At 43.9% G+C, this 25432-nt stretch overlaps 1 protein-coding gene and 1 long non-coding RNA gene across 2 annotated transcripts; one reads left to right on the forward strand and one right to left on the reverse strand.

Annotated features, from left to right (window-relative positions):
• Nucleotides 1-1128: 1128 nt before the first annotated feature.
• LOC113972455 lies at nt 1129-10761 on the forward strand. Its single transcript, XR_003535910.1, has 3 exons — nt 1129-3897; nt 9207-9443; nt 10653-10761. It is a non-coding gene; the product is annotated as an uncharacterized LOC113972455 (long non-coding RNA).
• KCNJ8 (potassium voltage-gated channel subfamily J member 8) lies at nt 10621-18312 on the reverse strand. Its single transcript, XM_027693550.1, has 3 exons — nt 17844-18312; nt 17146-17596; nt 10621-13461 (listed from the first exon to the last, which is right to left on the reverse strand). The coding sequence occupies exons 2-3, from the start codon at nt 17508-17510 to the stop codon at nt 12561-12563; spliced, it is 1266 nt and encodes a 421-aa protein (XP_027549351.1). The 5' UTR covers nt 17511-17596; nt 17844-18312; the 3' UTR covers nt 10621-12560.
• Between the last annotated feature and the right edge of the window lie 7120 nt (nt 18313-25432).

Raw genomic sequence — 25432 nt, forward strand, 5'->3', positions numbered from 1 at the left:
ATGTTGCATTTCTCCCACGAGTCTTCATCTGCTCTGCATCCTCTTCTATCCAGGCAGTGGTGCAGAGGAGGTCAGAATCCATCTTTGAAAGGCTTTCAGAAGAAATCCATTGCAGTTTTTAGAAGATCAACATACAGGACTAATGTAGCATTTCTGTTAATCTTCACTTCTTAAATTGTTCCTTGAGCTACATACACACACACGTTTATGTAGATAGATACACACAGAGTAAATAATGTTTATTCTAATTTTCCACTCTCCCAAAGCTTTGTACTGTGTGGAAAGGAGTGAATGTCTGTAGATTTCTATGCTTTGGAGGTTTCTTGTAAAGCCAGTCTGATAAACATCCTCCAGGTTTGCCCAACAATGAGAATTGATTCCTATGACTGTATTTTCATCCTATAGTCTGTCAGAAATAGTTTGGCTGTTTCATTTGCTGTGATAAACATATTTCCAGCAAGATTTGGCATGAATCCAATGCAAGATGACATTAAGAGAAAAACTAATGTAAAATATCTCTGTCTCAACTTCTGTGATTCCTTGATTTCAGAGAGAAATAAAAGTATGAAAAGTTTCCCAGTAGTGTCTTACCATGACATTAAAATCTGGGTTAAGTCTTTGGATTAAAAAAAAAAGCCTACCATCTTCAGTCATATTTCAGGCCACAAATATTTAAGAATGCAGGAGCTCCAGGCTGACACTGAGCTGCCCACATAAGGACAAGGAATGGAGATGATGGTCAAAAGAAAAGAAGGGGTGTGCGTGTGTATGTGGGGGTAACCAAAACTTAGGACTAAACTGAGGAAAGAAAAGTAATTTTTCAGGATTTCACTCTATTATACAGAAAAAAAATAGTCAAAGAATTATCCTTCTCCTCAGCATGTTGGGTTTTAGCTCTCAGTAAAGAAAGGCTATATCAAAATAAGACATAATTTTTGGGTGTCTAGGTGCTTCTCCATTTTGGTGCCAAATCCAGTTTCAACTGATGCATGAAGGGCCAGGCAGAGCCTCCCTTTCCTGTACTCTGGGACATGTTCCATGGGAGAATTCAGTAGTAAACCAATTCCTGTTAATTATTACAGCCTTATCATGTTTTCCAAGTTCTTGCATATAGTATAGCAATTTATGTTAGAAGGGGATGTGTGCACTGCAATCTGGTTTTGCTACTGATGAGACTTGGCGTTGCAATCCTGGCTCTTCTACTTAAAACGTCAAAGACAAATCCATACCACCAGGAAAATAACACAAAATACTGCTTGTGGGTATTCAATTTCAGGATTATGAACTAGAAAAAAAAAACCCTAAACAAAACAACCACACGCCAAAGCAGCTGAATTGATCTATCACAACTGGGATCTTTTCATTTTTTGTTTGTTATGTAAACTGCGTGACGGCCTCGCTTCCTGACGGTGGGAAAAATCTCCTGAGAAGAAACGTGTCTTTCGCTTCCTCTGGGAATGCTCAGTACCCTGGAGATTCTTCTTGCTTGACATTTTGTTTCTCAAGTGACTGCTGGACCTTTGCTCGGAGGAGATAAGTAATTTTTTTTCCCTGACTACAAGTAGTACATGTAATTATGTAATTGTAAGGCTCTTACGCTTAAGGCTAAACTGGTTTATGAGAGGGGATATACAGGGGTTTGTCCTCCCAGGGCTTTTCTGAGCAAGACTGATCTGGACTGGCTACATTTTGGTGGCAGGTAGCATGGCAAGCTCAGGAAACCCCAACTCATTACTGGGCCACTGTCCATCCCTGCTCTCATACCTTGTCCCACAGGGAATTTGGGGGCCAGAGCTGACAGACTGTGCCAAACAGAGCATAAGGTGCCAGTGGTGATCTGTGCCTGCTGTAATTATGATGCATTTAATATGTCATTGAACCAGCAACAAACTCTGCTCTGTTTATAAAATGAAAGAAGATATTTGTTCTATATTCTGGAAATGCAGCATAGTTAGTGTGAAGAATGGTTGTAACATATGTTGGGGTTGCATCTGGAAAGCCTGAAGTCCTCCACAGAACTCCAGGTTCAGATTATATCAGAACAAATAGCAAAGTTTAATTAAACTCTAATTAAACCTTTTTTTTCTACCTGATAGTGTTTTCAATATGAGCTGCTCGTATTCACCACATTTGGAAGGTTCATAGGAAAGACAGGTCTAATAGGTGATCCAAACAGCCTATCTAAATTTATTTTCATCATACAGTTTTCACATCTGGCATTTCAAACAGCACCAGTCTACTCTGCAGTGTCTGGAGTTCTGTCTCTACACAAAAGAAGACAATTATTTCAAAACCACGAGGTATAAAACAAGGAAACCCAAATCCTGCTCTCTTACTAGATTAGTGATGTATCTTTTTTTCATTATTCATTGAGATCCTGTTGCTACATAACCTTCCTTTTTCTTTTTATCAGAAACCTGTGAAACAGAAGTACCTTGCTGCCATATGGAAAGAAAGGGCAGCTAGAATCTTCCTACCATTTCCTTTGCATTGAAATGTCTAAACAGAGATGCTGCTGGTTGTAAGTTTAGGGTTAAGAAGATCCCTGGGATTGGAAGGCACACAGCCACGCTGCTTGGGAAGGGCTGCTTCAGGATTAGGAAAACTCCCTTGCCAGACAGATTTGTGCTACTTTTCCTTTGGAGTGCTCTTCCTGCCTGGACCCTTAAGCATATATTTAACTGCAGAGACTTCCTTGAGAATCCTCCTAATTTGGAGGGGGCTTAACATGAGTGTACAGGGATTGCTGAACTGTTTAGGATTTCAGAGGTGCCTAAGGTGTTTCATGGAATTCACAGACTGGTTTGGGTTGGAAGGGACCTTAAAGACCATCTAGTTCAAACCCCCTGCCATGGGCAGGGACACCTTCCACTTGACCAGGTTGCTCAGATTCCCATACAGCCTGCCTATATGTGTGGATAACAGCATTCCCAGTCTTTTAATTATGTTATATTTATTCACATTAGCAGACAGTACTCTATAATTCACACTGTATTAGGTACCTATGTCTTAGCATATCATTCCAAGCACAATAACTGGAATGCAGCACTTGCAGATCTCCCTTTCAGAAGTTTTTGATCTGAAATAAACCATGAAGACAGTTTATTTATTCTACCAAAAAGAATAGTTTGCCTAGTAAGAAATGTTTTTAAAACTGAACAGCTGACATTCAGTTCTTCTTTCCTTAAAAGCCAGCCATCCCTTGACTTCTTCAGTGCATTCCCAGGTAGTCTGGTTCCATGGAGGAGCTGCCTTCTCCTCCCTTGGATGATGTGTTCCTACAAGCCTCCTGTCTCCAGTATCTCTGGTCTCCTCCTTGCCCTGTCATTGTCTCATTACAATACTCCCTGTGTGCTGAAGGTGGCTTGTCCTACCATTTTTCTCTTTTTTGCCCAGCAGCCCTTTGTTGATCTGATTCACCGTAATGGCCCAGCCAACACCGTAGGAACTGTTCCAGCATTCACTACCCAGAGAGAATCCAGGTTGTCCATGCTCAGTCAGAGGATACAAGGGACCTGTTCCTGCTCAGAGCGTGTGGAAGACCCTCACATTGCAACAATCAATCATTTTGCAAGAGGAAAAGCAAAAGCCATGGAAGGGAAGACGGAATCTGCTTCTCCTTTGACAGTCCTTTGAACTGTGCTCTGGCAGCTCTGAGCAAGCCTTCCCCGGGGGGAAATCAGGCACATGTGCTTCTGAGAGCAAGATCCAGAGCTGATCCTTGCTGCTGCTGTGAAGTTCACACAGCCATGGCATTCGACCCAGCTGGAAGGGAGCCCCTGCCTGATGTGACAGGGCAGCACGTAGCTGTGTGGTCGCTGCTGAATTCGTGACTTAAATGCATGTCCCTCACGGTGTGTGCCTTTGAAAACCCAGATCTCTGAATGAAACCATTTGGTGAGCCTGCTGTGTCTTTCCTGATGAGCATTTCACCCTTTGGAAGGTACATTTTTTCCCTCTTCTGTGTGTGTGCCATGGCTGATGCTGTTGGGCAGATGGCTCTGTGTGTATGGCAATTTTACTGAGCTGAAATGCCACAGCCTCTTGGTGATTTCATGTCCCAGCTTATTATGGGCAAGCTTTTCAAAGGATCTGTTTCTACTGAGAAAATCATTCCCTTTCCCCTCACCAAAAAAAGTTCAGGAACAAAACATCAATAATTTTTCCATGTGTGTATTTGCACGTGCACACTTGTACATGCCCACATTTTTCCACTGCAGTTTATTTCCCTTGTGTCGTGCTCCAAATGACATCCCTGAAGTGCCCATGTAAAATGCCTGGAAATCCTAATGGGGGAAGAAAGAGAAGTTTCACTTTGTAACTGTCCTGACCCGTTTTCTGCCCAGATGGCACAGTGGCATGTGCCAGCCTTTCTCCACCCCTACACACATACGTGTAATTCAAGTTGAAAACTTCAAAATTGGAAAATGATTATGTGAGACTCCCTGAGACATTTCACAGAAATCTAAACCAACACATTGCAAAGAGTTCCAAACAAAAATCAGTCTCCAAACCAGTGCTTCTCCTGTGACATCATGTCACATTAATAACTGCTAGGTTGACCTAATAAGGATGAAAATTCCCACTTCACCGCCTGTTGTCCCAAATTAAAAAAAGCATCTTCTGCTGTGTTGGACCTTTCTTAATGTCTGCCACAGAGATGGAGCTGGTAGCTGGTTAGTTGAGGCCCTGGGTGGGAGAGAAGTCCATCACAGCGATGGTCTTTTTCTCTTTAAAACACATGACGGGGTCTCTGAGACATAAGGATTCATGATATATACAGATTTTATGTGTGTGTGTGTGTGTGTGTGTGTGTGTGGCCGAAGCCTAAGCTATAAGTGGAATTTTTTAGCTGGAAACTCAAAGTAAAATTAACCTGGAGAATCCCTACTGTCGAATCTGGCAGTGCAAACACTTGACTCTTCATATAGATTTGTGCATGTGTGTTTATATTTATATTTATGTAAATACCAAGTTAAACAAAATTTTCTCCTTTGATTACATAATGTACCCAAGAAGAATTTAAATTTAAGGGGTTTACTGATGAATTAATGCTCCTGTGCTTGAAGTGGAATAGGAAAGAATGTATTCATATACACAGATGTATGATGTTGGAAAGCCATAAGGAGTTATCACCAGTTGCTTGCTGAGTGATTTGCAGTGAGTCACAAACCCTGTGGAAGGGGTGGCTACCTGCTTAAAATGATATTTCTGTTTTACGGACACCAATAGCAGCCTCTCAATGAGTGAGTGTTCAGATATTGACATCTGAAATGAGAAAGATAACGGTTGACTTAGTTTAAATGTTTCCATGTGGAATTATTGTGCTTGTACATGTCTGTGTATGGTTTCACTCCAAACATATCCATCGGTAAAGTTTCTGGTACCTCTGCTTTGAAGACTGTTCCACTTACCATTCAGTACATGGTCAAGAAACCTCTATTTTAATCATCCGAACTTCTAGTTTCTCTGGGTTTGTGCCTCTTCTCTAGTAATTGATATAACTGAAGTGCATTAGCCCTGGACATTCTCCAGCTCCCTCTGAAAGCAATGTACAACATTGCCCTTTGCATTTTAAACGCAGGATTTTCCATTACTTATAAACAGAAGAGGTTTTAAACTATTGTGAGGAAATATTTCAGGGGCTTGTGTATGATCTGGGTTGCACTGTTTCCAAGTTTAACTAAACAGGGGTGAAACATTTATTAGGACTGAAGCAAGGGAAAAAACCCAAAACACAGAAGATGGCCCATTTTGTCTGGGACTTTCATTGACAGAAGGGACACTAGTGGCTCCACTGGAATTTTTTTTTAAATCCATGAAAAAGGACACACGGGAAAACTTGGCCTCAGTCACACAGTTTACTACAAACCTTCAGAGAAACATGATGGAATATCACAAGCAATTTTGTTGTAGTTGATCAAACTACAGACTTACTCTCTGCTCACTGACTGTTGCTTTTCATCTTTAACCAGAGTATCTGAATTGATATTTGAACAGATTATGGTCCCTTAAGGAAAACACCCATGGCTGATAACATGACATACTTAATACCAATATAAACTCATGTTAAAGACACTCATGCCTTTAAAATTAGGTTAAATTTAATATTTCAAGAAGAACATTCAGACTTGTGTTCCATTTTACTTTTCATGTGGATGTATAGACAGTATGAAGGAGAGTTTCAGTTCAGATATTTTATTACTGTCTTAATTTAATACAAAATTTAAAGAATGCAGTGGGATTTTGTATATGGAAAAAATAGCTACATCACAAACAATTTAATCTGATCAGCCAGGAATAGTATCTGTTTATAATGTGATTTAAAACACTAGCTAAGGCTGAGCAGACAACATTTATTAGCATTTGATGTGTTTTTGAAAAGCTTTGAGATGAAAAGCTGACCACCCAAGGGGCTCACAATTGTCACTTGCCCTCACTCAAACTCAGCAGAGTTTCTTTCACTGGGTGTTGCAACCCTTCAGTTTTTCTCCATGTCCTGACCTTGACTGAATCCGAAAACCGTGACAGTCAGCAGGATCAGCCCCTTTTGGACAGACCGACCCAGATCACCCACAATCAAAGACCTAACATCAAAAAATATACCCTGAAGGATAACGAGGCTGGGCCATGGAAGGATGCAATTAATTTTCATGGCTATTGTGGTTACAAAAAAAAAAAGGCACTTGAGGAAAGCAACGATGTTCCCTGGATGAGGAAGACACTGAACCCCAAACCACAACAGCCCTTTGCAGTCACTCCAGTGCCAACCCTCACTTTAGTGGTCTCTGCAGTAGACCTCAGATCATGAAACCAAGGAATATCATCTCCCTTTGGCTCACACAGAAGCTGGCTTTCTCATCCTTGCTACAAAGCCAACGTTTAACAACAGTAGAAAGCCAAGTAAACTCCTGTAATAATAAGATACCTTAATTTTAACAAATTATCCCCAGGGACATTTGTCAATGCTGTTTGAAGAAGCCACAGTTAGCACTGAAATGCATTTGTCAAAATAAATCAACAATTTGGGGATGCCTAACTCTGCTGGGGTTTTTTTTCCCCCTGTTTCTTTGTTTCCTCAGTGGGAGATTAATTTAAGACTCAGAGGAAGGCTTTCTCTTGACCAAAACTCATCAACTCTCCCTATCCATAAATCTGGAGGGCAGCAGGGATCATTAGATCATCCCATAACATCCTGCACAGCTATTCCTGCCCTGGGCCCAGAAAAGTGTGTTGAGATTAACCCATATGCTCCAGAAAATTCTAGCACGTTTGTGTGTAGGAGTAATGTCTCCAGATGGATCAACTCTCCTTTGGAGCAGAAAAAAAAAGGTGTTAAACCTTTGTTAAAGTGAAGAGAGTATCCATCATTCTTTTGTTTGCCCCTTTGAATTTTATTATCTAAATGTTAAAATAATTAGTGAAAATAACTAAAAATATGGACAACATTTTCCTTGAATGCATGTTTTTTGTCTTTCTTACATTGTACTGTGTCCTGATGATCCCAGAATATTCCCTTCGCTGTTGGCCAATAACTTAGCAGTGTTCTGAGAGTCCTCAGCCAGAAACCCACTGAATACTTAGTATTTTAAAATATTTCTTTTAATCCAAGCCCCTTGGTGATGTGTCCTGACTGTGAGTGCCTCAATCTCTGTGGCTGTTTCTGTTGGACAGCACAGATCTTGTCTCTGCAGGCTAAATCTCTCTTCATTGTCCAATAAGGGAATGTGGGAGCATATTTTATCTTTACTGTCCAGTTATCACATGAGAAATCTTCTTTTTTTAAGTTCAAAGAACCCTTAAGGGAAAAGTACGAAACGTAATTCAGGGAGATAGGGCTGAGAAGCATAATTAATATGGTAGGGGTATTAGAAACTCATGTCTATCAGCTTAGATTAGTCTGGATGTGATGTAAACAGAAATACAGGGGAGAAAATATTTTAATGTAAGCATTTGGGATTGAAAAAGTTAACTCTCACCTGACTACACAAGCAACCCAAACCAGGAAATTTGGGCTAGAGAGGTGGGAATTTGCAGCCTTATTTTGTATTCAATAGTTTAGTATCAAGAGTTTAGTAGGACACGATTTATTGCTTGGTGATGCCTTCCAAACCACCATCAGTATTGTGAAAATATCAGGCTCCACAGAGAATGCATTTTGTCAAAATAATGAAAGCTTTGTTCCTTTCATCACACAATATATAACTTTTTTTCTCTAGTCAAAGTTCCTTTCTGGTCTTGGACTAACTACTTTTGCAGCTTGCAGCAACAAGCATTTGCTAGTGACAATCACTGGAGTGCTTGGAAACCGGCTTCACAAAACGTCCTCAATCTCCAGTTTGTGAAGGAGGAAAAGACATGAAGAATTTGCCATGGGGGGCTTTTTTCAGTCAGAAAGAATGGTTTGTCCATGCTGCTTTCCAGGTGGAAAAGCACAAGCATGATTCCTGGCCTGAACTTTATGCAGATAAGGCACGTGCTGGGTGAAATACATCCAGGACGGCTGCGAGGCAAGTCTGGGCCCCTGAAATGACCCCATGGCCTAAAGTAACACTGCCTTTAGGGCAAAGGCCTATTGCATACAGGAGGTATTAACTAAATCTGAATGTACTTCTGGCTTTCTTGCTGCCTTGAGTATCCCAAAAAGCTTGGGTTGACCCTTCTGTGGATGGGGCCAAGCAGCTGAATTGGAGAGGGCAAACCACTGTGGTACAATGTGTGCCCATGAAGCAGCAGTCCAGGGAGGGAATTGTTTGACAAGGCCACAGTGATGCCAGGGGTAATACAGAGGTTTTTACTGGTTTAGTGGTTTTAGGGGTTGATATGCAGAGCAGGATGCCCTGGAGGGTGCCCAAGAGAGGTGCTTTGAGCAGACAGGAGTGCCATAGTATCATAGGATAGTTGGGGTTGAAAGGGACCATTAAAGGTCATCTAGTCCAAACCCCCTGCAGTGAGCAGGGATGTCTTCAGTGAGGTCAGGCTGCTAAGAGCCTCATCCAGCCTGACCTCAAATGTTTCCAGGGATGGGGCATCCACTCTGGGCAGCCTGTGCTAACAGGACACCAGTGGCTGTCTGAGCAGCTGCTGTTGGGACCAGACAGGGTGTCCCAGGACTCCCAAAACACATTCAGTTGTTGCTCATTGGCTCATGATCCCACTTTCATTAACTTTTAATGGTTAGGTGCCTATCCTGCTTGTCTCTTCAGCAGCCCTTGGGCTTGAAGAGCAACCTGCTGCAGAGACCTGATGTCCCCACCCTCCTCAGGGTGCACCCTGTCGAGGCCCTGCTTCTGTCCCTGGCTCACACAAAATGTTTCCAAAGAGAGCATAAGAAATCCTGAAGGTGACAGCCATGGAATGACCTGCCAACAGGGAAAGTTTCCTCCAAAGCTTATTACTCAGATGTTGGCTGCGACCCTGGAGCATTAATCTTGATATCCCCTGTAAGCACTGTCTGTGTTTGTTTGCTCTCTGCATCCCCAACACGTTAACTCTGAATCTTCTGGGTGTCCAAAAAGAGGACAAAGGGTCTCACTGCCATTTTTTCTGTCTGAAACAGAGAAGTTCTTTAAGTGAAAGCTAGAAAGAAAAAATAAAGTGCAGTCCCAGACATTACACCCGTCCTGGACAGACTTTGCAATTACTTTTCTATGCTTAGAAAATAATTTTACTCTTCAGTGACATCTCCCTGGTAGGCTCTTCAAAGAGCCAAAGCATATTAAATACACAGAATAAGCAATGTCAAGTAATGCAGTTCCAGTTACACCACATTGCAGGGGGATGGGAACAGCAGGGACACAAATAAGTGTGAAGGGATCATGCTTATATTATATGTTATTGCTTCTACTTTCTTAAATTATTATCAGTGAGAGAGACAGAAGGTTAAATGTCAATATGAACTGTAAGCAGTATTTGTTTGAAATCTCAACCGTCATTTTTAACTTGGCAGTTTATATTAAACACAGAAAACTTCAAATTTAAAATAAAGCCCCTTTCTGATAAAGTTGCCAGGGAGAATAAATAATTAAACATACTGAGCCGAGGTCCTGCCAGCTCATCCCCTCTCAGCAGGCACAATATTGCAAAGCTGTGTCTGAAACGTGTCCTTTCAGTGAGGAATGCAGCTCTCAGGCCCAAAACCTCTTCCCTACTCAACAGCTGGCTGCTTATACCACTGGCCTCTTCCAGGTCTGCAAAACTTGCTCAAGAAAGGGGCTTTGCAATAAAGGATTTTCTGCACAGAGCAGGAGCACAGCACATGTGAACATGACACTCATGACACGAGAGTCTGCCTTGTGTATCTGTTCAACATCCTGGCACCGTACTGGAGTGTTTTAGCATTGTCTCAAAACATCAGTACCCCTATAGCAGTCTGACAAGAAACAGAGCACGTTAGGTGAAAATGAAATAAAGAATGTACTTGGGGCAAAATGAGAAAATGGTTGTGGGTAAAAAAAACTCATCTGAAATACTGACAGAATACTGAGATAATATAAAATTATTACTCAGAAGGACTGTGGAAAAGGCTGGGATATAAGGACTAAGAGTAGAGAAGAATGAATGGAGAATATAAAGGAAAAGAGGAAAGACATAAGGAAAAATCAGAGGCGGAAGAAATCATAATTGTCACTTTTTTTATTATTATTTTGTAGAAAATCTGCTTTTGTACAGCATCTGACTTAACCACGTATCAAACAGACAACCTCAAAGAAATTCACAGCCCTGGAAACGGAGGCCAGAGACAAATTGTATATGTGCTCTGACTCTTCTTGGAAGCTGCAGATGTTCATTGTTTGGACACAAAACGGACAGATTAATATCTCCAGATGTTCACCATCCATTCTTCCTGGACATTAGTGGGCAGGCCAGGGAATGGATGCTTTTAGCAGAAACTTCAGTTTCCGCTACTGCTTCAGACAGAAGTAATTTGTCAGAGTTGATGTTCTGGAGAGCACCTGCTCCAAAAGCAGGGAGTCTACACTACAGAGCAATGTCCCTCCCTGCCTCCACCTAATGCTGTATGAAGCCTAAAAACCATCCATGCAACTGCTGATGAACTGACTTCCAAGGAGAATGAGAATCCAGCATTGCTTCCGACTATTGTACCCAACAGGAATAAGCAAATATTTAAAATTGCAGAAGTATTCAAATGGTTGAGTGGCTCAGAGAGTCAATACAAGGACAGAACTACTCTTGAGCCACAGACATAACACTAATTTTTAAAGAAATTTGAATGTGAATTTGTCCATAATTACGCTTCTTATTCACAAAGGAAAAGAATCAGGTATCAATTTAGCATTACCAAATGTGATACAATTAATTGTCATACATTTATATATTCTTGTAGAAAAACGTGTGACGACATTTTTGGGATGGCTCTAGGTAAAAAATGCCCGTTTAAATTTAAAGAGAAAAGCTGTTTACCACCAATTCTCAATGCCAGGTTATATAAAAACACAAGTGAGATGCTGCTGAAAAAAAAAGTAATTCAGCAGCAGCAGCACCCAAGTCCCCCTGAAAATTATTCGGATAGTTTTGCAAATACTTTCTCTAATATTATTGGCATGGTTCCCTCACATTCCCATTCATGAATTCCCACTGGCAAAATGCAACCTTCTGCTGGAGCAAACAGACTTAATCCTATGAAAAATACCGTAAGTGAAGGATGTACATGTGTTGTCTTCCATGTATGAATCTATAAGAGGAAACAAAACAGGATTTGGTCTTCCACCGACATGAAGAGGATGTTAGAGAGGCATTTGGTTTTTCCATCTTGAATCATTTCAGTGAAACAGATGCTCAGGTAGTGGCCAGGAGGACTGGAGTTTCTCAGCTTGGGCTACAGCTACACTAAGATGTGTGTTGTCCTGCAGCCGAGTATCTCTTTGCTGTTCCACTGGTTTTCCTGCCAGTGCTGCCCGGAGTGGTACCAGTTTTCCTGTGGGATGGACAGGTCACTTCACCTGACCCGAATGGGCTCTCAAAATGCCCTTACCACAAACCAAGGAAAAGAAAAAGCCTGGAAAATGAAGGTAAAATTCTCCTCCAGTGAAATCATTGAGGGATTTAGCTACTCCTTTTAAGGAATTCACACCCAAAAAAGATCAACATCCAAATATCTTGCACAAAATCCATGGGAGCTGTATGCAGAAGTTTGGTAAAAGAACTTACTTCTGCCTGCAGGTAGGTAACCCACTTACACAGGAAAACACCACATCTTGTGACACCCAGCAGAAGACAAGAAAGAGACCCCTGTTAGGAAAAATACGATTAAAACAATTAGCGTGCCATTAAAACAAGTATAAATACACATTATATTACATGGGTGAACTGTGCTTTCTTCAGTGTACGTGCCATTTTTTTATTAATTCATACACTAAGTGCTAAAGTGTTTTCTTATGCCATTAGGTGGTGCTTTCACTAAGTAATGGAATAAATAGTTCTTGCACGGTTCTCTTCTGCATCATGTTCTCGTTTTCTGAAGTAAAAGGAAATTTAGGCAAAACCACCACAGGTGTCTCCTCCTTCCAAAGCCCAGCGGCCTCACACAAAGCTGTGCCTCACGTTTCCGAGGCGCTCTGGCTCCCCTCGGGCGTGATGAACTGCACTTTGGGCACAATGAGGGAGGAGTTGGTTCTCCGCATGGAGTTGCTCCTCCGAATGGAGTTGTTCCTCCTCATGGAGTTGCGCTTCCTCAGGGAGTTTTGGTGGGACAGCTCGCTCTTCTGCAGGGTCTGGATGAGGATGGAGGGCTTCTCGTCGAGCTCCCGAGCGCTGCAACGCGGCGCCGCCACCTTGACGGTGTTGCCAAACTTGGAGTAGTCGACTGCGTACACGCCTTCCTCCTCGGTGACGATGGGCACAAAGCGGTGGCCCCACAGGATCTCCTCAGCCACGTAGGAGGTTCTGGCCTGCGTCGTGATGCCCGTTGTTTCCACGACTCCTTCAAGTATCACGATGAGCTCCAGGTCCTGGAGCGCCAGGTCGGCGGCGGAGATGTCGTAGAGAGGGCTCCGCTTGTCTATGACGTGACAAATGATCAGCGGCGCCACGAGGAAAATGTTGTTGCTTTCGATGGGGTTGTCCACAGGGATGTCTACCTGGTGAATGGGTATGACTTCTCCTTCAGGGGTCGTGGTCTTCCTCACGACCTGGATTCTCACCGAGGCGCTGATGATCATGCTCTTCCTGAGGTCTCCCACTCGGAACATGAAGCAGAGTTTGCCGTTGCGAACCGCGATGACGGCCTGCCGGCTGAAAATCAAGGTCTCGGCCCGCCTGTGGGCTTGCGCCGTTTTCATGAATATGCAGCCCAGCATGACAGCGTTGATGATCAGACCCACAATGTTCTGCAGGATCAGCACGGTGATGGCCAAGGGACATTCCTCTGTCATCATCCTGCCCCCAAAACCAATGGTTACCTGGACTTCAATGGAGAACAGGAAAGCGGAGGTGAAAGACCTGTAGGGGAAGATTGCAGCAAGTTAACTCCCAGGACACGGGAACACAAACTGGGAAACTGTTCACGTGTACTTTGTAGAAACAAATTAACGGACCTATTTGTACAATTCTGGCATACTTAAGCCTTCTGTTAACACCACCACTGTGTGCTTGCTGACTCTGTTTTTGTGTGGTGGGTGTAGTATCTAATGGTGACAGGGAAACCTCAGAGCCTGAGTCCCTAAAAGACCGTCTGTAACACGAGGTGACCCTGAGCAGCTCATGGGAGTCTCTGCTCAGGAGCACATCCTGCCCACTGTGTAAGTCAACAGCTCTGTAACACCTGGGCTTTCCACCTCCTCCATCCCATGAAGCTCTTGGTGGAGAGAGGCGGTTTTGGCAACAGTGAGCAATCAGCTGGCACATTGAGATCCTTCCACCAGCCTGTGCAGGGAAAGGAAACAGAGAAAATTGCAGCCTTTCATTCATGCTACCTGAATCATGAGCCAGAATTTCCTGGAGGGAAAGGGGACACTCCCAGATTCGTGACACTTCCCAAAACCCTGCTTGCCTTGTGACTGAACCTGCAGGATCAGGCTGCAGAGGGAGGCCAGTGGCCTCCATGGTGCCCCCTGCACATCCTGTGACCCAGGGCTTGGGTTTAGCTCACTGCATTGGCAAGACCAGCCGGAAAATTTCAGCACACAGAAGTGGGTTGTAGAAGTGTGGGTTAAGTTAAATTCCCTAATATTCTATGGTGCTGGACATCAGAAAACCCTGACCACAAACTTTCCAAAATACATTATTTATAGTAGCCCACAATGTCATATCCCCTGTATATATCAGGGTCTTTAATTTCCTTTTACAACCAAAGACATCCTTCAGCAAAGTCTCATGTGTCTAAAATCAGTACCTTGGGGTTTATCTGGTAAACTCACAGCACACTGGGTCTCATATGATCTAATATCATAGTCACCTTTTTAACCCAGTACTATCCACCAAATTTGAAGCATCACCATGCTCAACAGAGCTTCACCTATGGAAAATATGTCCTGCCCATGAAGATAGGTCTAAATAATTCATTAGGTTTCATTTTACTTTTCAATTAATCTGATTTTAAATATTTTTTTCTTTTTTTTTCCCTAATTGTATTTTCACTGGGGTCATGGGGAGACGTTAAAATAGCATGGACAATATCAGGGACAATTTTCTTTAGAATGAGAAAGTCCACCTTTCAGAAAACCAGCCAGTCTCTGCAGAGTTATCTTTGAAAGAACTCTTTACCTTTTCTATTTTTTTTAATTTTTAGCCAATTCCTTTGTATTGAGGGGGTTTATTTTTGCAATCCACTCTTAACAAATTGGGTACAAAGGAGTTAATTAATAGAAATCCATGGAATGATTACTTATGCTCATGAATATTTATTTACATGCAGAATGAAGCTTCTGGATTAAACTTAATTCAGCTTAATTCAATTTAAAGCTCTGCAGAGTAAATACCCTGAGTTTCCTTAAGAATACTCCTTCTTTTAAAAAGAAAAACAAAGTAAAGGAAATCCACTTTTAACGATGGGAGTAACTGAAACAGCAAGTTTGTAAAGCATTTTGACCACGTGAAAAGGGAACGAGAAACTCCAAATCACACTGTTCCCAGGTCCTTTCCCTTAGAGCTGTGTAGCAGTTTTTCTTTTTGGATAATGCTCACTTCCTGTGGCAGAGCTGCGAGACTTAGAAACTTCTGCAATACTTTGAAAAATTAAAGAGCTGTGCAAGTTCTGGGCACTGGTTAAAATTTCAAAAGCCAGATTTCCCGTAAATCTGTAATGGCATCAACCCAAGAAAGCCCTCCTGAAATATCTGTGGGCCTAAACCTCAGGGAAGTAGGTTAAAAATTATTTGCCATTATTTTGGCATATAATACTAAATGCAATATTAAAGATATTTTGCACCCAACAACTCACCATCCTTAAAAATGGCAGCAATCACATTGTTACTACCCGGTTTTGACCAAAGTGGTAGCCAGATTTAACAAGGGCAAGTATTTCACTACGAAGGGAGAAGATTTTCCATGGCTTGCACATGGACACTCCAGCAGCTGCTGGCTGAGCCACCCCAGGTACTGGCACGAGGGACGATGTGTGTTCTTTGGCACAGGCTAAACCAGAAAGTTACACCGATCCATTCGCTCTGCTTTTCCACACCCCTCCTGGCTGTCCTGGCAGGAGACATCCTGGAAAAGCTGCCAAGGTGGGGCTGCAGCAGCCAGGGCTACAGGGAGGGGATGAGGGGCCGAGTCCTGGCTGTGGATGGACCCGAAGCCCTTGGCATCCGGCTCAGGCTCTGCAGGGTGACACAGTAGACACCCCATGGGGCGGGTCAAGCTGAGGGGGCTGCCAGCCACACAGAGGGATGTCCCCTCAGCCGACCCTGAAGAGCTGGAGGGTTGTAGCTGCTCGCTAATTCCGGCTGGACCAACCCCACAAATCCCAGAAATGCCAGGGGTAACACTCCTCCGGGCACAAGCTAGATCATGACATCTCATTTCAGAGGAGACTGCTTGTGGCCACAGATTAGAAAAGAGATAAGGCAGCAACCCCTGCTCCAATCCCCCCAAACCTATTGAAGGTTAGCTCAGAAAAATCCCCATTTCCTTTAGCTTGGAAAATCCCCATGTAGCAAAAAATTGTCAGAACAAAGGGGAATCAAATCTCCGCTCACTCACGAGCCAGATACAATGTCCCTTCAAACTTGGTGAGGTGTCTCAAAACTATGGAGGAGAAAGGAGAAAAGGGAAGTGGATTCTCTGATGTCTCAGAGGACCCTGCAGCTCCCCAGACCCTCACAGCACTGCAATGTGTAAGGGCAGCTGACCTGGGGTAATCTAGTGGTACCAAACCAGGATTTTTCTCCCTAAAAAACCAGATTTAACAGATGCAGAAGCGATCTTATTGCTTACCCCACCTCCAATTAACAAACAGTCTTCTCTTCCGTGTATGAATGTGCCAGTTTATCAGTGCCTTGACAACTGTCATGGGTTTGGGGGTGGAAGGTAAAATACCCTAGCAGGTGACATTTCATCTAGTCATCCCTTAAGCTTTCACTGTCTGACACATCATGTTCACTGTGGAAACTGTTCCTCTATCAAACCTGCGGCTTCACCAAGATATTTTGAAGCACCCCATATTTAACTGTCCCATGAGAGTCATCTTTAAAGACATCCAGTTTTGTCCTAAGTGACACTCTTCCTGCTAGCCCTGCCTGGCACCTGTGGCTGGTGCCCTGCCTGGCACCCACAGCTGGTGTCCTGCCTCTCGGGCATCACTCCAGAGGGACCACCAGGTTGGAGATGCTCCCGCTGCCGTAGACAACGTTACAATACATATAACACATACCCACTCTTGCAGCAGGCTCTTATCTCGACAGGCAAGGTATGTTACCCACAGAGTGTGGAGACACATGAAAAGCAGCAGGTCTCCCTCTCTCTCAGATCCTGTAAGGAATCAAAGAAATCTACAGTACAGTATTTTCCAAGCCCGACAGGCTTGCTGAATATATGCAATCTAGAGGAAAACACTGCACTTTTCAACTGTCTCAACCAAACACAACGTTTTGTTCGTGTAAACCAAAAGCTGCATTTTAGGCAACTCCAGGACAGCAGGCAGCTCTGCTCCCCCCCCCTTCCTTCACCCCACCGACCGAACTTTACCTGACACATGTCACGCACGGCGTCCACTTGGTGCTGTTGGCGGCGTTTTCTGTGCTCGGGTCCATGTCGCCGTGGGCGAAAGCCACCAGCCACCACATCATGGCAAAGAGCAGCCAGCTGCACAGGAAGGACATGGTGAAGATGACCAGCGTGTGACGCCACTTCAGGTCCACCAAGGTGGTGAAAATGTCCTGCAGGAATCGCCCCTGCTCGCGGATGTTCTTGTGCGCCAGGTTGCAGGCGCCGTTCTTGGCGATGAAGCGGGCTTTGCGCGGCCGGTCCCGGATGCGCGGCTTGCGCAGGTTCTCGGCAGCGATCCGTGCCAGCACATACTCTTCGGGGATGATACTCTTCCGAGCCAACATCTTCCTGCCACCATAGTCCACTCACAGTGAGATGAGAAGCGGGGGGTGGTCCCTCTATAGAGCGTCTCTGCAGGGCTCGCTCTACCCTGCAAAGAGAGAGAACCTGGTCAAATTTGCCACTACAAGCAAGAAGCCCTGGCTGGGTGCCCCCTACCAAAATCCATTACATTTAATGCTCATTCTACAGCGCCCACCCTCTTTCAGACCATCATTTTTATAGGAGCAGTTGGTATCAGCTCGTAACAGAAAGGAAAGATGCCATTTGGACGCTCCTTGCAGGAAGGGAGGCTGCCCAACAGCCTCACAAACGCGGTGTAAAGTACCGTGACGTACAACGGGTCGGTTCCTCGGGCTGTTTCTCCAGGAGGCAGCAGTGCCCAGGTGGGTACCAGAACACGAATCACTAAGTTACTCGCATCCTTGAGAACCCGAAGAATCGGACGTCTCCGGTTTGAGCCGGGGCTAGTCTGTGGAGAGAGCGTGGAGACTCATTCCTTACGTCTACAGCCCCGCAGCGCGCCCAGCACCCCGCCGAGAGCCCCTGCCCCGTCCCCCGCGAGCATCACAAGAAGGAGCCGAGCCGGAGGTGCGGGAAGCAGGGAACGGCCCTCCACGGAGCAGGCGGTCGCGCTTGCCCTTCTCAGCTCTCCTTCCCTTCCGGGATCAGGCGGGGAAGCCCTCCCTTTATTCCCAAACTTTGTCCCCAGACGGGGTGACAGCACAAACGCACGGAAAAGCCCGGCTCCCGGGCGGGCTGGCCCGTCCCCCCGGGGGAGGGCAGGGGCTGCCTGACCCCGCACCGCCCCGCAGGGCCCCGCAGCCCCGCCGCTCTCCCCGCCGCGGGCGGGACGCGGGCGGGGCGGGGCGGGGAGCGCTCCCTGTGCTGCGCGGTGCCCGCGGAGGATGCGGCGCTCGGCGAGCTTCAGGTTGGGACCAGCCCACTGAGCAGAGGACCAAGGTGCTCACGCGGTTCGTGGGTGTAAAAAAAAAGCCAGCGAAGCCAGCACCGACTGCACTCCTGGTTGCTGCCCCTGGCAAACCAAGAGTTGTGCCGTCCTAACTCCATCTCCCCTCGAATCTGGCTGGGACGGCTTGCAAGCAGAAAGTGAAGCTGTACTCGGGAGACCAAAGCCAGAATCTCGTGACTTTTCGCCGCCTTTGACAAACTTAATTACCTGTCTCTGCAAGAAAAGGAAAAAAGACGTCCCTTTTCATGGGTCACAGCTATTGTTGGGCAGAGTCAGGCCCCTTGTCCTGTTCAGCTGGACAGCCAGCACTGGTTTTTGTGTTTGGGATGGGTATAGGAGAAATTATGCACAAAAAAAAAAACAAACAACCCAGTGAAATCACTGAAGTTTTTTTCTTTCCCACCAGTTGAGGTTTACAGCTTTGGCTCTCGTGTTTAATGGAAACTTGCATTCTTGGAAGTGGCAGGGGTTTATGTTGGTTTTTTTTTTTCCCCTGAAGTCTTAGGGTTTGTAATAGGAAGAATAAACAGTACATCGATTTTATTAAAAGCTCTAAATTTAGATTTTAATGAAGCAAAGTGCAGAGATTTCATCCTGTCAGATTGACTCCCTCATGTTCAAGGAATGTGTGTGTGTGCAGTAGGGAAGCTTCTAAACTTTTCTGTGTATCACTCAAGTAAATTACCTGTACGGTATAAAATTTATACAGAACAAAACACTTCACTCCTCTCTTTAAACTAGAGAAGAAAAGGTTTGACAGGCCTGCTGCCATCAGGAAGGTTTTAAGTGTATTCAGGCTTGGAAAAACTGAGAAGGCACATTTGACAGGCAGTGTAATCCTCAGCTTGAAGATATCCACCCTGCTGAACACATGCACGTGCTCAGCTTTAAATAGATGAGTGGTTCCTGGAAACTTCTCTAGCACTGTCCTTTGCCAGTACTACATACCCAGCACCCAGAGGAGAGACATACACAAAGCCCCAGTCATATTAGGCAATTAGCTAAATATTGGTGTGTGAAATTAAGCAAATGAGAAGCTGTAGTCTGAAAACTCAGGATCCAAACCAAACACCTTTAGATTCTAACCAGACACCAGAGTGCAAACGCATAAAGTCACTCGGGTGGGTATCTGCAGGATCAGCCTTGTTGGTGCCAGCTCTGAAACTTCCTGTGCTGGGCTTGGGGAACTCAGAGCATCACCCTGCTACAAATGGGGTGGCAGGGACAGCTCTAGGGGGGCTGACTTATTTTTTTGATGCAACCTCCAAAAGTGCATCTCACTTGGGTGTAACTATTGGAAATAACAGATTTAATACACATTAAAAAAAAATTCTGTTCCCTTTTCCTGTTTTCCTCATCCTTTTCCTCTTTTCCTTGTTCTTCTCCTCTGACTTTCTCTCTTTTAGCTCCTTTGAAATGTTTGTTCCATACTAAGGCTAGAAACAAGATTGATGTTCCCCAGGATGGCTGCTGGCTGCAACTCAAAAAATAAAGGACTGCCTGGGAGCTGCAGAGAACACCTCCCACCCCTCACTTTTCATAAGGTCCTTGAATTGTGTTACTTTGCTTCTGACACAAATTGGCTCATGTGACATGTCCAATTGCACGGTTTCCTCTGACGTTCTTGGAGTCCACAGCTTTATAAACAGGGACACAGAAACACCAAGAAATGTGATTTTATTTACTTGGCACCTTGGAGCATTACACACCTGTGTGGCTGTTTTCACCCTCAGCTCCTTCTCTCTCAACCGAGGCTCCTCAGCTGCTGCTGTGCTCCTCACACCATCTCTTCTGGCAGTGACTACGGCTGTGTGGCACAAAATCAACATGTGGATCAGCAGCTAGCTTGGAAAAAGTGGATCTAAAGCATCTCTGAGGGCAGGTGGGAGCAAGGAGCAACCTTCCTCCAGCTGGTCAGGTGGAACAGAAACTGCTGCCAGCGTTGGTACTGTCAGACTCCCCTGCGAGCTCTCAGCCCCACGTGTTCCTTGCTAACCTGCTGGGGGTTTCCTCACCCTTCACTGGGCACCATGCAGAGGGTGGAATTTTTGTAGCTGAGGCAGGAAGGGATCCATCAAACTCACACAAATAGTCTTGGCACAACCCCAGTGTGATTAAACAAAAGTTACTGATGGTTTTACCCATCACTGTACATTGGAGGGAAACTGCTCATAAAATCCCACCTTTCTCTGCTGAAAGAGCTTCCCTCTCACAGGAGGAGATGCCTTGCTCCCTGCTTACACTGCAGATGAGCTTTGAAGAAGCCTGCTGGGCCATGACCACAGGGGTGTGAAGATCAGGGGCACCAGACATGATTTTGAGCACAGCATCCACTTCCCCAAGTTGCAGCACGTGAATATGCTCTGGAGAGTGACAGCTACTAAAAAAGTTCCCCTTTGACCTTTTAAATACTTGCTTGGTTGCCACATGCACATTTAAGTCTGAGATTTAAGTAATAGCTGGGAAAATCTCCTAAAATGTCTCCTAACCCGTTTGGTAGGGAACACAGTGTCTGAGTGCTGTGAGCACAGCCTTTTCAGGAAAAAAACATGATCAGAATTGATGGCAAGTTTGGGTCCAGTTTTGTTATGGCCCTTCATGAATCTCCTCCTTGCTGTTTCATTCCCCTCCACCCACAAGGGTTACTGATAATATGGTAAATATCACTTTACAATTATGTCTATCTAAAAAAAGGATTAAATAACGTGCTTAGACATGAATCTGAAATTTCCACATTATAGCTGTGTGCAGCCCTTTCAGAAAATCCTGCTTCGTAATAAGTTTTGTTTGAAATTCTAATCTTAGCTTAGAGATAGGATGACTTTGCAGGCTTCCAGAGATGTCATGCACTTAGAAAGAGGCTTCCACAGACACACAAAGCCGATAAGCCATATTCGGATAGCGTGGATGAACTCTTCCCCAGATGAGCTGGCAGGACATCCATCAAACATGAAAGAGCAGAAACTGCAAACTAAGGGCATCTGTTACCCTGAACGAGCTCTTTTTTTTTTTTTTTCTCCCTGTTTCATGCAGGAGCCACAGGACAAAAATAGTCTTTATCATCAAAATACATGTAACTAGTGCCCCTCATCCAATATAAGTTGCATAGTGAAGTTTGTTTATTACATACCCTTTCCTGGGACAGAGGTTTATTCTGAGGCTCTGGGAAGAGGAGCCCCACTTTGGGATTATTTGCCTCCCCATGCCATAAGTTAAGAAAAGACTGCAAATTGGTTTCCAGGTAGGTTGGACATGGTTACAATAACCTATGTTGCCGATTCACTGGGGTGTTCTGTCCCCTGGGTTCTTCCCCTCTCTGACTCACTGGCTATTTCCCTGATTACATTTTTTCTGTGGAAGAACTGGCTGCTGATCCATCTCTTTATGATGATTCTCATTTCTGAATTTACAGGCCAGAGCAGTTTCTGAATAGGCTGAGTAGACATGTGAGTTCTTTGCCTCCTCTGGCTGGTGGAGATGTGGATGCTCCTCTTCCCACCCTTTGCCAAAGATGGAGGCATCAAATGGTGTCTTCCTCTTGCATTCCTCCATTTTTTCCCCATAGGGCTATCTCAAAAACTACACTCAAAATACAAACTATACTCAAAACAGCAAGAGTTCTCTGAATGTCTGAGCTGTTCCCAAACTCAAGAGAGACTCAGAGCAAGATCTGCTAATCTGCTCCTCAGTGACCAGGCACAGCTCTGTACGTTCCTTGGTGTCATTGCCCTCTTCCTTCTGCTCAGTCTCATCTCAAGTTTCCAAACGACATTTGGATTTTAACTCCTGTGGACCAGGGATTTCCTCACTAAATGATATCTTAAAATGTCTAATACCTGATTTTTTTAAAAACGTCTTCCACTGCAAAGTCGTTTGTCCAAGTCTTTCAGGAAGAATTTCTTCACTGAAAGGGTGGTCAATTATTGGTATGGGCTGCCCAGGGAGGTGGTGGAGTCTCTACCCCTAGAAGTGTTCAAAAAATAACTAGATAAGGCACTCAGCTGACGAGGGGGTGTTCAGTCAAAAGTTGGACTTGATGATTTTGGAGATCTTTTCCAACCTAAATGATTCTGTGATTGTTCCATGGCAGGATTTGGGCTCATGTTGGGCAGCACCTCCCTCCCACCCAGTGCCCAGGTGTGGTTTGGGTGTGGGATGCCCCAAGCATAGTCCAGAGACTGTTGTAAATGTGCAGGATGGACAAAGCAACCTTATTTTGGGATAGCTGTGGGTTTAGACACAGGGATGCTCCCACAGATGGGTAGTTTCACTTTTCCCATTTTATTTGGCTGTGTAGGTAGAGCCTAAAGGTTGGGTCAAGGAACAGGTAAAGCTGCTCCCTGCAACAAAAAGCTAGAAACTGAGAGAGGGATAACTCCTACTGCTGGGATAAATTAGAGCTGCCATTTCTCCTTTTCTTCTGGTGGTATCTGGAGGAACAAAGCCAGGTGTTGAGGGCAGGGCTTTTCATTCCATCTCCTTGTCCAAACTGTGCTTATTCCTCTTGTGCAGCAGCAACCATAAAGCTTGTGGCTGGCTTCAGCCTAAGATGAGAATAACAGAATTTTGTCTCCTCTTTTGGAAAGCCCAGAACTGTCTCAGCAGGCCGTACTACCACCTGAAAGAGATTTTTATTTTTCTTCTGGTTTGTGAAATGGAATTTTTTTGCCTTTCCGTCTTTGTGTTTCCAGGACCCCTTTCCCATAAGTAATTATCTCTTGCTGGCTGCAGGGTGAGGGTTAAACCAAGATTATGCCATTGATGGAAGAGACATGCCATGTCTTATTTTAAGATCATGTCACAGAATAATTGGCAACTCCAAGCCCTCAAATTTCAGGTGCTGTGGTGAGAGCTGGAGAAGCGGAAAACCCCAAACCCAAATGATTCAGCCATGAAAATCTGCAGTACTTAGAACCTCTAAAACCTCAGGTTCCTGCCTCTGATGGAGAAATCTAATGGTCACACTCCTGAAGGAGTAAGGGCCTAATCTGGCCAGTAGAATAAAAGCACATATAACCATTAAATATGAAAGAATATGCTGCTTTGGGGCATCTGTAACTGTGATCCTGAAGGGTGGTGGTTCTGGACCATGTCATTTACACTGAGCTGCATTAGTTCCTTAGTTACATGGTTAAATATTTTACTGGACGTTTTAGTGATATTTATGGATGTAGCCAGAAAACCCTGAAGTAAATTAAAGGGAGAGTTAAGAAATGTCATGGGAATAGCTACGAGGAACTCTTATGGGCAGTCCTTGCTGACACTGTTCATTACTTACTTATACCTTTAATCCAAAAGTTGTATAACCATGTAATGTATTTATATATAAACCAGACTAATATACATACATGGGAATGAATGCGCTGGGCAGTGAAAAGTGCACTGAGTGGGTTGAATGCTGCATTATTACATAGTACTTCATAGGATGAAAATCTCCATGTTCCATGAAAATAAAAGAAGGCATCTTGCATGTGATGAATGAGAATTACACCAAAGAGAAACTAATTTAAAAAGAATAAAATATTTAAATGACTTCTTGTTTATAATCTCTTAAGAATATGGCTTATTATATTAGAGAAATAAACAGCCCCTACCAGGAATGTCTGTTGTGTTTGCATGGGGAGTGTGTAACAGCAGACAAATGCTGTTAATAGTGAATAATTAATAGCAACTGTAGTAAGTAGATTTTCTAAAAATCTCTTTTCTCTTGAAGGATTACATTTGGAAGCTTCTCTGAACTCCATGGCTTCACACAAGCTTCACACAGCTGTCCTGCCAAAGCAACATCAGCAAGTTGCTAATTTGTTAGAGAGAACTTCTTCCTTCCAACAGTTCTTTGATAATTTGAAAACTTGTTAATCTTTCCCCACAATTAAGCACACAGGTCGATTCCAGTGGAGAGAAAACAAGGCACGGTGTGGAAATTATTGGGATGTTTGTGTGGCAATGAATAATTTGATTTACAGTTTTGTTTTCAGACTTTTCTTAGTGCTCTCTTAGTTTTGCCTCTGAAAGGATTTATTTCCAAAGAAACTAAAGAGCTCTTCACATGCCATCCTGGAATTTATATCAGAGAATTTACGTAACATATTTTGATTTTAAATAAAGCTTTCAAAAATACTACTTGAGGATACAAGTATGCTGAGTTAATTTTTGCTTTTAAACACATTTAATGGGAGAATCATTGCTCCAGAGAGATTTTTACAAGTAGCACTGTGGTTTCACTAGATGTTTTCAAACAGATTTCAATTGGCAGTATCACACTGGGTTATAGTGCTTCCAAGGGAAACATGCTCCAACTTTTACCACCAGATAATGGAGAGATGGCCCCTGTCCACAGCTTTTTTTACAAAGGTGTCTGTTTGCCTCGAGTGCATTATATCTCCATTTGTGATAAAATATCTAAAAAAACTTGTGTAAAATGTCTGTGATAGGTTTCCTTCAGCTTCTCATGACACATTAGCAAAGTGGTCTGTGAATGTATCAGCATCTTTTCACAACAAAGCATGACAGCCCATTGCTTTAGGAAGCAAAAAGGACACAATTAATTAAATAAAACAATTTATTGTTTAAGAAGTTGGAAGAGACTGACTTGACCACATTCAAAATTGTATTTGAATTTTAAGAAAAATGTAATTCTATGTGATCACTTTTTGCATAGGTTTTACATATAATGGGATGCCAAATTCTTTGGGCCATATTCTTCCCTGTGAGGGTGGTGAGGCCCTGGCACAGGTTGCCCAGAGAAGCTGTGGCTGCCCCATCCCTGGAAGTCTTCAAGGCCAGGTTTGATGGAGCTTGGAGCAACCTGGAACAGTGAAAGGTGTCCCTGTCCATGGCAGGGGGTGGAATGAGATGAGATTTAAGTCCCTCCCAACCCAAACCATTCAGTGATTCTATGATTCAGTGGTCCTTCTTCTTTGCTGTTTCTGTCACAGAAACGGTTAATAGAAA

The sequence above is a fragment of the Neopelma chrysocephalum genome, unplaced genomic scaffold, assembly GCF_003984885.1.
Source record: "Neopelma chrysocephalum unplaced genomic scaffold, ASM398488v2 Primary Assembly neopelma1_92, whole genome shotgun sequence".
NCBI lineage: Eukaryota > Metazoa > Chordata > Aves > Passeriformes > Pipridae > Neopelma > Neopelma chrysocephalum.

Excerpts from the sequence above, each read along its gene's own strand:
- KCNJ8 (XM_027693550.1), bottom strand. The coding sequence starts at position 17,510 with ATGTTGGCTCGGAAGAGTATCATCCCCGAAGAGTATGTGCTGGCACGG. Across the intron at positions 13,462-17,145 it reads CCGTGCGTGACATGTGTCAG|GTCTTTCACCTCCGCTTTCC; the intron begins GTAAAGTTCGGT and ends CTTCCCCTACAG.